Genomic DNA, 14,426 nt, shown 5'->3' with positions numbered 1-14,426 from the left:
GTGTCTTGAGTCCATCTGCATTCTTTAGCTTGCCTTTAAAGGAACCAGGAGATGGGGGGTGGGGAGCAGAAGGCTGGGCGGAGCCTGAGGCCAGAGCTGTGAAGCCTAGACATCTTTACCTGTGAGCTCCTCAGTCAGCAGGATCATTCACCCCTCTTTACCTGCTCTCACCAAGGAGGTCCCCAGCCAAGCAAAGTGGCTTTCTTGCCAAGGGGAAAATTGCCTGGAGGAAAGAACAAATTCTTGTTTGTCCTCAAAAAGGGGGAGGGGGAGGCTTACATTTTTGCCAATAGGCCATGATATTATTAAGGTGACTACATAGTAGTTTAATAAATAGCGTCTTTCATTTTATCGCCTCCTTCTCATTTCCCACTGCCATTGTGATGGGCGAAATGGTTCTTCCAATGGGAAGTGTCTAGGTTTCCTTTCCATTGCGGAGGATACATTCTTTCTTTAGACTTTTCTTTTGCGGAAAGCAGTTCCACTCCCCGCTTGTCCCCCTCTATGATTTAGATGTTTAATGAGTGCAAAGGTAGAAGGCATTGATTTTCTTACTAGTGCTTCTCCACCCAGGCTGCACATCAGAATCATTTGGGGGGCTTTACAACATGGCCAAACCTGGCAGATGGAGGTGGGAAGAAGGCACTGGGTATTGCAGGGATTTTGGCTTTTCAAGCTACACGAGATTCCAGTGTGCAGCCAGCATTCAGAACCGGTGCTCTGAATTTTTTTTCTTTTTTTTTTTTTAATGTTTATTTTTGAGAAAGAGAGTGAGCATGAGCAAGGGGAGGGGCAGAGAGAGAGAGGGAGACAGGCTCTGAAGCAGGCTCCAGGCTCTGAGCTCTCAGCACAGAGTCTGATGAGGGGCTCGAACCCACGAACCGTGAGATCATGACCTGAGCCAAAGTTGGATGCTCAACTAACTGAGCCACCAAGTTGCCCCAGTGCTGTGAATTTTTCATTTCCACGTGTTAATAGATTGAGCCAGCTTCCCTCAGAAGCTGTTGTACCTGAGGTGCAAAGCTGGTACTGAACTTGGATTGGAGTAGGAAGGGCTGAAGGGAAGAGAGCCAAGGAGACCAGTGAGCAGAGACCACAAGCACGGACACCAGAGAGCTTGTCCGAATGTGTGATCTTCTGGTCTTGTCAGGGGATCTAGTGCTTGTTGTCAGCCCCATCAGGAGAGGATTCTTTGACAGCTCACTCTGAGTGCTGTACTGGCCTGGTGGTATCCAGATAAAAAACTTTCCAGAGGCTCTCCAGGTGCATCTGAAGAGGAGGTGTTATTAAGGTAGATGGATGAGGCCTACTTGTTAAATAGATACTAGACTTAAAGGGACAAAATCCAGTCCACCTACTGTCTTCGGAAGCTGAGAACCTACCACTAACAAAGAGACCAGAAATGGTTCTCAGGGATCCTCTTCCCTCTGTGCTTGTGCGTTCAGGTGTCTGGCCTCACCCTGCTTCTGTCTACACAGAAGACCTTACACTTGGTCACAGTGTACCTCTTAGAACACAATACCTTGTTGAAATAACAGTATTCATAGTGACTGCTTCTCAAGTGCAAAACAAAGAACATTTTTGCAATTCCTATGAAATGAAAGTATTTAATTATCATCCCTTAGATTTTTTGGGGAATTAATGTCATAATTCAACAGTTTAAAAAAATTTTAATGTTCATTTGTGTGTGTGTGTGTGTGTGAGTGTGAGAGAGAGAGAGAGAGAGAGAGAGAGAGAGAGAGAGAGAGAGTTGGGAAGGGGCAGAGAACGAGGGAGACCCAGAATCCGAAGCAGGCTCCAGGCTCTGAGTTGTCAGCACAGAGCCCAACGTGGGGCTGGAACTCAGAAACTACGAGATCCTGACCTGAGCCGAAGTCGGATGGTAACCAACTGAGCTGCCCAGATGCCCCACTGCAACACTTTTTGGGGTGAAACAACCTGGGTCAGAGAGAATAGATGGCGAGAACTCTTCAGAGAGTTGAGGTCTGGGTTTTGGGTTTTTGGCTCTTGAGCCAGTAAGCAAAAGCAGGGCTTGCATTCTCTTTTTTTCAAGTCCATGTAACTTGCCACCTAGGCCCTGAATTCACAGGCACCCCCTGCGGTAAGAGACTGAGGAAGAAGTGCAGTGAGAGACCTTTATGGGTAAAAATGAAAGGTAGCATAGAAAATGGAGATGAGCAAGGACTTTTGAATCAGACCTGCATTTACTAGTTGGGGACCCTTCAAAGAGTTTTCTTGTTTGTAAAATGGGGTTAATAACAGTATCCAAAAGGATTTTTTGTAAGAGTTAAATGAGATGATGTACATAAAATACTTTATAACATACTAATTGGAACATAGGAAATACCCAATAAATACTAGCTGCTATTATTATTATTCCTGGTGGATGGGCTCCTGCTGTGTATACCCAAAGTCAAACTAAATTAATTAAAAGCAAAAGTAGCTGAGGTGATTTCTTGACTAATGCACAAAGCTGCCCTTCCCTCTTTGGGAGTCTTCTGAGCCAAATGGAATCTTCTGGATTTGCTTCTGTCTTTTCTTCTGTGCTCTGTGCTGCGTTCCATCTCAGCCGCCTGTCCTTGGAGGAGAGTATTTATATACAAAATAATTTTAAAAAATTTAGTTCTCCCCATCCTAAGAATCTTCCATTTTAAATGGTTCAGCCGTTTGTTAGCACTTTAAAACTATCATGTGCCATGCTGAAATGCATAACACAAAAGTACATTGTTGCCAAATGTCCTGTGTTGAAGTGATTCAGAGTACTTCTCATCAGTGATAATGTAGCCACATGGGGGCAGGATAAAGGAGCCATAGCACTGAGTCCACAACCCTAATCCACTCAATTGAACTGTTTCCAGATCATGTCACACGAGCTCTTCTCCAGATTTAGTCTCCGGTTCTTTGGAAGATGATAAAATGGTAGCCTGGGTTGGAAGCGATTGTGTTTATTGTTCGTGATTAGAAGAATCTTGTACTTTCTCAGCTGGGAAGAGGTGGCATGTATTGGTGATGAGCCCAACGAACAAAACAGGAAGGACATGATGTGGAAGGAAAAATTGACCACGTAGGGCTCTCATTTGTGAAAACACCACACATTGTCACCTCAACCTGTCCAGCCTCACACTGCAGAGACAAGAGAACTCAAAGAATATTTTTAGAAACGTGGGTTCCTAGACATCAAAGAAAGAACTGCAATGAAAAATAGTACTAAACTATAATTCAGGAAGTGCCAGGTGGAGGCTGGTTCTGAGATCTCGGAAAATGAAGCCTTACCTACAGAAAAGCGGCCGAGCACACCTGCTACGGAGCTGGGAAGCAGGCTTGAAGAACTCCTCCCGTGTTCCAGGAAGGAAATGCTCCCCTCCAGATCACAGTCCAGACAATACTGAAGAAGTGTAGTTTGATTATATTTGCATGTGGGAGGTGGCCCTGAGGATGTCCTTCCTGAATGGAGATCAAAAGCGCAAGTCAATTTAGCTTTCTTTTTGCTTAAGCCAGGTTTGGTCTGCTTTTTATCCCCATGGGCAATCTACCTGAGTAGACGCTTCAGCTAACTTCATGAGAAGGAGAAGTGTATCTGAGGAAAAGAGACATCTATTTGACTGAAATATATCAAAGTGAAATATATTGCACAGCTGCTTTATTTTTATAGAGATGTCCTTGAGACAAGCCACAGGTGCTGGGATGTCATCAAAAATACGCGTAGTGGTAGCAGCAGTAGGAGTAATAGTGGGTGGTATTAGCCTAATAAGCTAGTGGACGGGGCTGACTTTTCTAAGGGGCTGGGTGTCCCTTCCATGTTGGGTGGTTCTCTGCTCTGACTTCTCCCTGGCAAAGTGGGTTTCCTGTTAATACTTGTCTTTGTGTCTCATTCAGATGCTTTTGCCCCACTTTAGCAAGTAGGCAGTGCATGGGAAGGAAGCCGTGGATTCTAGGGCTAGAGTTCTGTCTCTTGGCCACTCACAACCCCACCCAAAGGAGGTGCCACTCTGAAGCTTGAGGCAGGATTCATTTATAATAACTAAAAATGTTTCAAATTCTCATGTTCAACATATTATTCACTTCTTTATTTTGAAATCTTGGATACACTAAAATGTGAAGGTTTTAGAAGGTGCCAGGAAGCTCACCACGTGTGTGAGACTTGTTTTTTTCTGTGCATTATGGAAATATTGCAGGTTCATTTTATGACGTGTGCTCATTAATATATTTACGATACAAATTGTTCTTTTGAGGGAGAAGGTTCTTTTGTTTGCAAATGCCATTGAATTCACTTTCTCTTTCTTGAGATTGTTTCTAATTGGCTGTAAAATATTTCTCAGGGTCCTGGGTGCCCACATTCTGCCTGTAGTTTGTACAGCTACACTCTTGTTCTAAGTAACTACCAGCTACAGAATGTTTCTCACATCTCAAACCCATGCATCTAGGCCTAACATTCCCACATGAATCCTCTACGGGGCATATTATTAACACAATTTTTTTTTAATCCCAGAAAACTAAAACTTAAAAGTAACAGGTGGTCTCTCAGCAAATGATGGTGCTCCTGGGGCCACAGCAAGACCTTTGGCTCCAAAGCCAGTGTGCATTCTTTGACTTGTTTTTTATTTGCTTCTTTTTTTTTTTAATTGAAAAAATTGTAAATATGGAACATCATAGAGAATGCTAGAAACAAAGACCCATGTATTGTCCTCTAGAATTGAGTGTTAACATTTTGGCATATTTCAGGTTTCTTTCAAGTCCTAGAAAACATTACAGACAAAGAATTGTCTTTTTATTCCTCTGATCTTTTTCCATCTTCTCTACTCTCTCCCTCTTCAGAAGCAATTTGTTCTCCATCCAGGGCATGTTCTGATGCTTTTACTACGTACATATGTATTTGTCATCAGTATTTAGCCTAACTTCGGTGTTTACAAATGGATGTGCATTTTTATTTATAATAGATAAGTAGATTTTATTGTACCTCTTATTCAACTTTTCCCCCAATTACATTCCTGTTTCTGATGTTACAGATAAATATAAATTATTTATTTTAATGGCTCTGTAATACTTCATTGTGTGAATGTATTGTCATGTGTCCTATCGATACTTAGCTTGTTTCCGAATTTCTGTTCTTTTACAAACAATGCCAAGCACGTCTCTTTGCTTCTGTACTTCCAGAACATAGTTGGAGTCACTTGGTCCCCAGAGAGGGACTTCCACCCACCTGGGGGGTGGATTTCCCCACATCCTCACCACCTCTTGGCATGGTTGGACTATAAATGTAGCCATTTGTGAAACAGTATCTCCTTTAACTTTCATTTGCTTCAGCCCGAGACCACTCATCACTACAGGTGCGGCTGAGCATCTTCTCATCAGCTCGTTGAGCATTCAGGCTTCCGCCTTTGTGAACTGGCTGTTCATATCCTTTGCTCCCTTTCCTGTTTGGCTGTCTTGTCTCCTGCTGATCTGTCAGAACTGTGGATCCTGCCAACGTCGATCGTTTGTCAAAATGTGTTTGCATGCTATTGTCTTCTCCCAGTCAATGTTTTTGTTCGTTTCGTTATGGTATCTTGTAAAATGTACAAGTTTTAAATTTTGGTATAAATGTATCCATCCTTTGGTGCTGTTTGTGTGTCTTGTTTGTCTGCTGTAAGGTTATTTGTGTAATACTTTTATGAAAGTTTTGTTTTTTATCTTTAATTACAGCCTCCCACACTCATACCCTTTATCTTCTTCCTTACTCTTTCTCTGTAGCACTTATCCTATTATATATACTACACTTACCTATTTTGCTTACTTATTGTCTGTTTCCCTCCACTAGAATGTAAGCTCCATGAGGGCAGTGGTTTTTCTCTGTTTTGTTCTTGGCTGTGCTCCTAACATCTGCAACAGTCACTGGCATATAGTAGGTGCTCAATAAGTACTTGTTGAACAAATAAAGAATAATCCATGTGGAATTTATTTTTGTGTATATACTGTGAATAGGAATCCATTTTTTTTGTTTTTGTGGGGGTTTTTTTTGTGGTGGTTTTTTTTTTTTTTTTTTTCTTCTCACGGGAAGCTTGTTTCTCTAACAGCACTCATTGAATAGTCCATCTTTGCCCCACTGATTTTTTCATGACCTCTTTATCACCCTGGACTTGTTTTCTTGTGCCACTGTCTTTAAATATTCCTGTTCTTCTGCCCTGATGGGTTAGTCAACATTTTAGAAGTGTCTTTTAGGAACAAAATGCAAAAGTGGACGAGTTCTTGCCCTCAAAAGACTTTCTGGTTGACCCTAAAACTTGTTAGAACTCAAGGCAGAATATGACAGGTATTAACCAGGGGTATGAGCTGTGTGCTGGTGACACAGAATCTGGAGACGGTAGTGATTAAGTTCATGGGCTTTGAGTAAATTGAACCTGGCTTTGCATCCTACTCCTTTCTTGGCTCAGCTTTTTATCTTGAACAAGTTACTTATTCTCCAGCATTCAGTTTCCTCACAAACAAAACGAGTACGATCATAATAGTACCTTCTTCGGAGGCTGTTGTAGGATTGATTGATGAAATGCATGCTAAGGGCTTAGCACAGAGCCCATAAATGTTCACTGTTGCAGGTATGGGTACAGAGGCCTTAGGGAGGAGGTGATATTTGACCAGGTCTTGCCGGGTGGATTGGATTTTTCTAGGCAGGGATTGAATGGGTGGCAAAGGACATGACAGAAAAAATACAGAATAAATAACAACGGTGACAACAAAAGAAAACAAAAACACGGAGACCAGAAAAAATGTAGGGTGGGTTCAGAGAGCTATTAATTCACTTTGACTGGATTGCCGTGGGGAGTGATAATAAGGCCAGAAATGAGGCCGGGACCAGTTGTGGGTGAGCACCCACTCAGCACCAAGCTGAGAAAATATCCTGTGTTACCCTGCTCCTGATTCCTCAGTGATGCCCTTTTCCTGGTCGGATCTGACCACAGATGTCTCTGGCAGGAGGTGCTGGGCGAATAGGAGAGGAGAGAAGCAGGAAGGGCAGCTAGGAGGCTCCCAGGAGAACCCTGGCCCGTGCAGGTGAGGGTCTGTACTCCAGGACACTTGAGCTTTAGGGACACTTTAAAAACTACCATTTTTAAAGCACCAGCTGTGTACCACGTATGGAGCTGGATGCCTCCATATGCATCATCTCACTACATTAGACTGAAACAAGCTTCTCCCTGGATATACCTGTTCTGTGTAGGGTCTGCATCTCTCGAGGAAAGCATGGGGGTAGAGAAGCTTAGAGTGCCCGGTTCCCCACCTCTCCATTCCACTTTCTTCCTCTAAAGTCAGAGGGAAAAAGAACAGCCTAAAGACGTAAGGTCCCAGCAAATGCTTTGTGAAAGAAACTACCTGCCAACAGTCTTCCCAGCCTTGCCTAATTTCCAGGCAGCATTGCAGTGATGGGTTGTCATCATAGGGAGGGTGGAAGCAGACCTCTGAACTTTACTGTGCGGAGAGAAGGAGCTAGAGCCTTGAAATCAGAGAGATATGATTAGATATGATTAGATATAGATTAGATTCAGCCCTGCCAGTGTCCAGTCTTGGGTGACCAGCTGTCCTGGTTTGCCAGCGAATGAGAATGCTCCAGGCACATGAAACTCCCAGTGCTAAAGCCTGGGCAGTCCCAGGCAAGGAGGGGTGAGCTGGCCACCCTCTTCAGCCCCCACGTCTGACCCCTTCCCTCACCCCATCTGCAGTCGGCAGGTGCATCCTGTCTAGGGGGTACGAAACATCACTGTGTTCTTCCCTTTATTGTACTTGCTTGCGAGTTTCATTTTCTGCTTACTGCTTGCCTTCCTCACCAGGACAGGTGGCCTATGAAGGTGAAGGTCAGATCTTTCTAGCTGACTGCTGTGCTCCCAGCATCTAACACTGAGCCTGAAACGGAGGTGATCAGAGGGGACTGCTGAGGGAATGATGGGTAATAAAACTCTAGGAACCTCAGTTTCCTCATCTGTAGTGGATAACCACTCCTAGGGTTGTTTCTGAGAATAATAAGGGAACCCAGCAATAACCCTGGTACCCAGGACACCCCTAAGCCTTCCTTCCCAGTGGTCCATTATTCTCCCTCAGGTCGGAAAACCAGTTGATTCATCCTTCCCTGATGTTTATGTAGCCCACCATGTTTAGGCACCTGAGAGAATCAGGGTGCTATTCCTCTCCTGAAAGAGAAGTTGGGTTGTCTTTACTTATAAGATAGAAATCAAACCAAATTAGATTATTTTACCTCAGAAGCCAGTTTCAACGGATCCTTTTGAATGGTATAGTTCTATTATTATATATTACTTCAAACTTAATAGAAAAAAATTGATTAAAATATGTGCCCTGTTCATATCTAGCCTGGCTGAATGCCACAAGACACATTAATTGGAAATGAATTTCTACAAACCCAATCAAGCATCATGAAGATGAAAAATGGACCTTTTTTCCCCTCCGTTCCTTCATTGATTTTTCATTTTCCCCACTCAGAGCTTCATTTAGCAATTTTTCAGTTTCGTTTTGTTGTGGCCTTAATTCATTCCCTTCACTCCCCCCCAAAATGAGATAATGCACCATTTTCCTTGTCCTTTTTAAACGGTTCTTTTATGTTGCATTAGTGTAGGGCAGATTCCAATCTTGTCATATTTCCCTGTGCTTTATTATTATTATTTTTTTTGGAAAACAGGGTAACTTTATTATTTTTTAAATTCTTACCGTGGTGGTTTTTATCAAGGAGAATGCACTTCAAAAATACAATAACTATGAAATTACAGTGTTACAAGACTTCTGAAATAGAATTAAGAGCAGCCGTAGCAACTATGAAAAACCTTTTCAGAGGAAGAGTATAGAGTGTCAATTATTCTCATTTTTCATGGGGGGGGGCAAATACATGGACATCAAGCAGGATTCCTATTTTGGTAAGGGTGAGGAGAACAATTATTTTCTAGATCACAGAGGGGAACACTGAGTTTGGTTGGAAAACAAGGACCTGTCAGGACAAGAGGAGGCAAAAGGACACTAAATCCAGAAGTGAGCTCTAGAAGATTCTTGGCTATCCAAATGATCCATGTTTGCCCTGGTCGGTTCACTGCTCCACTGGGCCTCTAAGGGGGGTCGAAAATGATAATGGGAATCTTCAAACTATTTTCTTGTGAATTTTTCAAATACTCTCACAGCCGCTGAGAAGTCTACAAGGACTCATAATAAAGTATCTTACTGCTTTACTTTTACCTAGAATTCATAACCCTGGTTGTCGCGTTTTGATGAGAGGCTTTAATTGGAAGTTAGTCATCTTCGGTATGTTTTTCAATGGGAAAATGATTTTTTTCTTCATAAATGCGGTTCAAAGCAGTCTTTTGAAATGAGGGTCCGTGGGAAAGAGTAACAAATTGGAGTTGTTGGTGATAGAGGTTGGGAGCTTTATTTATTAACGTGTGGTCAATTTCACAATACACGCGCACGCACACACACAGCTCTCACACCCTGATTTTGAATAAATGTGCCTGTGGGCCTTAATTGGTTATTCCTAAAATTTGAATGAAAATGAAAGTAAACAAATTTCCAAGAAAACAACTGGTTAAAACTTAGTTTGGATTGAAAAAAAAAATCTAATTCCCTTTTCCTTGCCTGATGTTGATGTGATTCAGTGTGATCATCAGTTTTAACATACCTCCTAGTATTGTGCTCCTTTTTGGTGTATGTTTACTGTTTCATTTAAGGCATTTTCCAGATACACATATATTGTCATTTGCCAGCTGGTAAAACACAACACCCTACAACACAGTTTCTTGAAAAAACATACCAAGTGCTGCCTACTATTTAGTATGTATTTGCTGCTGCATTTCTTACATTTGTTAATTTCTCTTCGCATCCTCTGCCTCAATAGTGAGTTACGTTTCATGAGTTTTGCACAATCGGGTACTATTCACATAATTCTAATTATAGGGCTGTATTGTATTCTGACATTAACACGAAATGACCTGTGACCTGCATGTCTGTCACTAACAAGAAAAAAAAATCAGGAAGCTGAGAAGCCTCGCAACTTTCAGGGCTGCTCTGAATCCATAACAGGATCTTACTAAAATTTTGTACAGTTTCACTGCGTTCCAGCTGACACTCAAGCTGTTTTTGAAAGAAATCGGTAGGAGTCCTTTCACTACAGCGATCTGTTTCCAGAAGCAGGTTGTAAAAATGTGTGAATTGACAAGGGTGATTTCATCTTCTAAGAGAAACAGTTCTTTTATATAAGATCATTGATACAGTAAACACATCTTCCCTGTGGGTGTGCTGTCTAGTGCAAGAGAGATGTCGACAAAGGATGGTAGTATCAGTGAGGTGTCTTAACGGGTTGTTCAGAGGGCTGAGGTAGAACAGAAGAGGGAGACATGAAGCCGGCCTGGAAGACTTGGGAACTGCTGCTCTGGGAGGTGACTAGTGAGTATCTTGTGACAGCAGGAGATTTCTGGGTGGAGAGGGGGATAGAGGGTGCGAAGGCATGGTTGGTGGAAGCACCAGCCTGTGCAAAAGCCCAGAGGCAGGACCACTGTATGTCCATGGAGTGCTGAGAGGATGGAGTGGCTTAAACGTAGGGTTCATCTGGGACAGGACAGGCATTGAAAGGACACTGGGGAGATACAGGGGGGACCATAGCAGAAGGGCCTCAATCCATGCTAGGGAGTTTGAATGTCAGAAGCTTGGGAGGGCTTTTAAGTAGGAGAGTGATACTTTTCAGCATCTCTGGGCGGTTGACCTAGAAGTCAGTGTTTTGTAAAACCTCCCCCTAGGTGATTCCATTGTGCAGCCATGGCTTAACAGGGATTGCTTAGCTAAAATCACCCATGGAGGTATCTCAGTAGTGGCAAATGTGAAGAAAAGCCATTATCAGTTCTAAGAAAATAGAGGATACACCTTTCCCCCAAAACATACCACTTTAAACATCAGACTGGCTGTAGTCTTAAGAGACCTAGCATCCCATGTGATCATTAGGCTGCAAGATGTATATATTCAGCTTGAGTTACAAAGAAACATGCTTATCAAGACAAAAATAAGAAAAAAATTCTAACATTAGTTAAGAGATTCCAGATTTTACCAGACGGGTTTCTTCTTTTGTTCTAGAAGGGGGTCTGCTATTTGGTACTGAAACTTAACGGTTGTGACAAGATTATGTTCTTAAGTAAAATGGATGAGGTCTGGAAAGTAAGTGCTTCCAATTTCTCATTTCTTAATGTCTTGATTCGAGCCTGGTAGCTTGGTCATTTACCACCACCTGGTGACAGCTAGACCTAAACGCAGCTTCATGAAGAATACATGAACCTCTTCAAGGTCAAATTTACAAACATGAATGTATCAAAAAGAGCAAAGGTTGCATGCCAGCTGCATGGTACCCTGCATTTTGGAGTAGCCCTGATGTGGGAGGTGCTCTTAGGGATACATTCACCTTGGTTCATCAAGGACTCCAAGAATCTGTTCCAGACAGTTTTGCCCCAGAAGTCTAAGGGATGGATTGTTGAAAGATAGATGCATGGAGCCACTGATTCACTCATTCATTGTCTGGGAATATAAAGATGACCAAGGTCTTTACTCTCAAGAAGCTCACAGTCTAGGGAGGGAGAAATACTAGTAATAACATAGCAGCTAAATTTTGAGAGTTTATCATGTGCTGGGTTCTATAGGAGACAGTGTTTGAAGGTGCTTTGATGTTGGCAGTCGTAAATAACACTGTTTTCCACACAAATGTGTCATTTAGAGATTGCGCCTCACAACAGATGTCTTCTAGGAGGACACTGGGGTGTGTGCAAGGGGCAGACCCCGGGGAGACTCAGTTGGGATTCAAGGTTGGCGCCCCGTGTAGGGTATGAGGGGCAAGGCATGCAGGTCTGCCAGCCTTGGTGTCCTTTTTTCTCTCATCTGAACAAGTCAACCCTGGTCACAGAACACACCATACAAGATGCCTCTGTAAGGAATGGTCAAGGATGAAAGTATTCACTTAACACAAGAGCACGATCGCTTCTGGAAGCTTCAGTTGCTGGGAAAGGCAAGCCCTGGCAGCAGAAGCTTCAGCACCCCTAAACCCTTCCCACAGTCCTTCTGTCTCTCCCGAAGGGGGTGCCTCTTTTGCTCCAGCATCAGCCCTCTGTCCTCTTAGAACACCCAGGATTTGCTTCCCAGCATCCTCCAGGTGACATCTCGGCCCCATAGCTCCTCCTTTCTTTAAATGACAATCCTGTCAGTATTTTCCTGGGAACTGATCATCAGGGTGCTTTTCGATCCTAGCTTCCTTAGACTCACAAACTGCTCTGATTACTCCAGAGATAGTGAAACAAGTGTATTTGAAGTCCCTTTCTAGGTTATTTGATGAAATTTACCCCAACCTCCTTGGAACATTGTAGCTAATTTCACTACCCGTTTTGCATTTTGTTTAAAGAACTAAAGTCAGTTTTTAAAAAATCTTAATACTGTAGGAAGGAATGAAAAAGGAACACTATAAGGATGATTTTTGAAAACTCTTCCCATAAATATTGAAGGACATTTTAAGAAACGAAACTTTCTTTTTGCCTGTAATCCTACCCAAACGTCAGAACTGTTCCATTTATCTAACTTCTGGCTTTTACCTTCAATCATTGTGAGTTGGTTTTTTTTTTAATCCCTTGAGGCTTTTCGTAAACACTTACATTTTGCAATATATTTGTTTGTAGCTTCTGTGTAATATATTCCATCAAAGTGAAATTCCATAATGTATTACCTAGTCCTTTAGTGCTAGACATTAAGGCTATTTCCATTTTCTATTATAAATAATAGGACCAAGAAGATCTTTGTATATACAGCTTTTTTCCTATGTCTGAATGATATCCTTAGGATAAATTCCCAGGAGTGGGATTAGTGGGTCAAAGGGTATGAACAGCTTTATGGCTCTTAATATTTATTGCTAAATTGCCCAAAGGGTCATTCTAATTTACAATGCCACCTGCAACACACGAGAGAAGCTGTCTCTCCCAGCCCTTTCAGCATGGAGTTCTTCAGCCAGTGGTTTGGGGCAAATTTAATTGTTATTAAAGGGTAACTTGTTACTGTTTTTAATTGGTAGTTTCTTTAATTATTATCCACATTGGATGGTTTTTCTTAAATGTGTTTCTTATTATATTCTATTTAGTATGGCTTGCTTTTTATGTCAGAGGATTGTATTTTTTGACACTAGGTGGAATTTAAAATACTTTATCGTGAAAATGTCAAATGCACTCAGGACAGAGAGACTAATCGATGAAACCTCCTAGGCTCGTTACCAGATTCAACAAATAGCAAGGCTTGGCTCTGTTTGCTTTACTTGTCCCTTCTTTTTCTCTTTTTTTCCCTTTGTGTAGTTATTTTAAAGCAAATCCCAGATTTTCTGCTTGTGCTTTTTATGCTCTTCATTATACATCTCTGAAACATATGGCCTTTTTCTTATTTAATCATAATGCCACTGTCTCATCTAACAAAATTAATGATAGTTCCTTGGTATCATTTAATACCTATTCTAAAATTTTCTGAAATGTCTTTAACATGTCCTTTTCACTGTTGCTTTGTGTCACTCAGTCTACAGAGAAGGTCCATTATGTTTGATGGTTGTGCTTCTAACGTCTTTTAATCTAGAGCATGCTTCTCCCCGTCCGTTCTCCTCTCCCACCAAGTTTCCCCCGCTCAGTGACATTGCAGGACCTGAGTCCGTTGTCGTATAAAAGTTCCCACATTATGGATTTGACTTTTTATTAGCTCCGGCAGCCTGGTGAGATTCGGTTTTAAGTTTCTTGTGGGGGTAAGCAAGAATACTTCATGGTGGCACTGTGTGATTTACTCCGTATCTCTTCTGCAGTCACCGTGGGGATTGTCCCGCTTTGGGTGATGATGCTGAGGTGGATTGTGGATTCAGATGGCGACAGCCCAAGACACAGTTGTAAAGTTCCTCATTAGCTTTGCCCCTGACCATTTCATCTATTAATGATGGTTGCTTGAGTTTCCTAGGGATTGCACAATGGTGATTTTCAAAATCTGTCACTTTCCCATTAACTGGAATTCTTCTGAAAAGTAAAACTTTTTCCCCTCTTAAACTAGGACTTTTTAGTAATCTCAAAATGTGGTTTATACAAGAAAGGCAGGATAAATGCCTTATTCTTCCTCTAAATTGCCAACTTTTTTTTAATGTTTATTTATTTATTTTTGGGAGAGAGAGTACAAGAAGGCGAGGGACACAGAAAGAGAGGGAGATAGAGACTCCAAAGCAGGCTCCATGCTGTCAGCATAGAGCCCGACCTAGAGCTTGAACTCATGTACCATGAGATCATGACCTGAACCAAAGTCGGACACTTAACCGCCTGAGCCACCCTGGAACCCCAAATTGTCAGCTTTCTAAGTAAGCAGTTGGTTCCCTTGTCACTCCCAGTGGTGTGCAATGAGTCACTGTTGCTGTTGGTTTTGTT

General features: G+C 42.1%; 1 protein-coding gene across 2 annotated transcripts in view; it reads left to right on the top strand.

The window, feature by feature from the left end:
• LOC122221987 (myocardial zonula adherens protein) overlaps positions 1-14,426 on the top strand; it is an 89,082-nt gene that overhangs the window by 49,325 nt on the left and 25,331 nt on the right. Inside the window, exon 11 of one of the 2 annotated variants that reach the window (XM_042941914.1) lies at positions 2,859-3,420. The exons of the other annotated variant lie outside the window; for it this stretch is intronic. Within the exon in view, the coding sequence (XP_042797848.1) occupies positions 2,859-2,912 (54 nt within the window). The 3' untranslated portion in view covers positions 2,913-3,420. Of the gene's footprint in view, positions 1-2,858; positions 3,421-14,426 lie in introns of those variants that run through there. 2 annotated transcript variants of the gene reach the window in all.

Source organism: Panthera leo, chromosome B3 (genome assembly GCF_018350215.1).
Source record: "Panthera leo isolate Ple1 chromosome B3, P.leo_Ple1_pat1.1, whole genome shotgun sequence".
Classification (NCBI taxonomy): Eukaryota; Metazoa; Chordata; class Mammalia; order Carnivora; family Felidae; genus Panthera; species Panthera leo.
The sequence above is the reverse complement of the archived record's forward strand: the minus strand, read 5'-3'. Positions and strand labels throughout refer to the sequence as shown.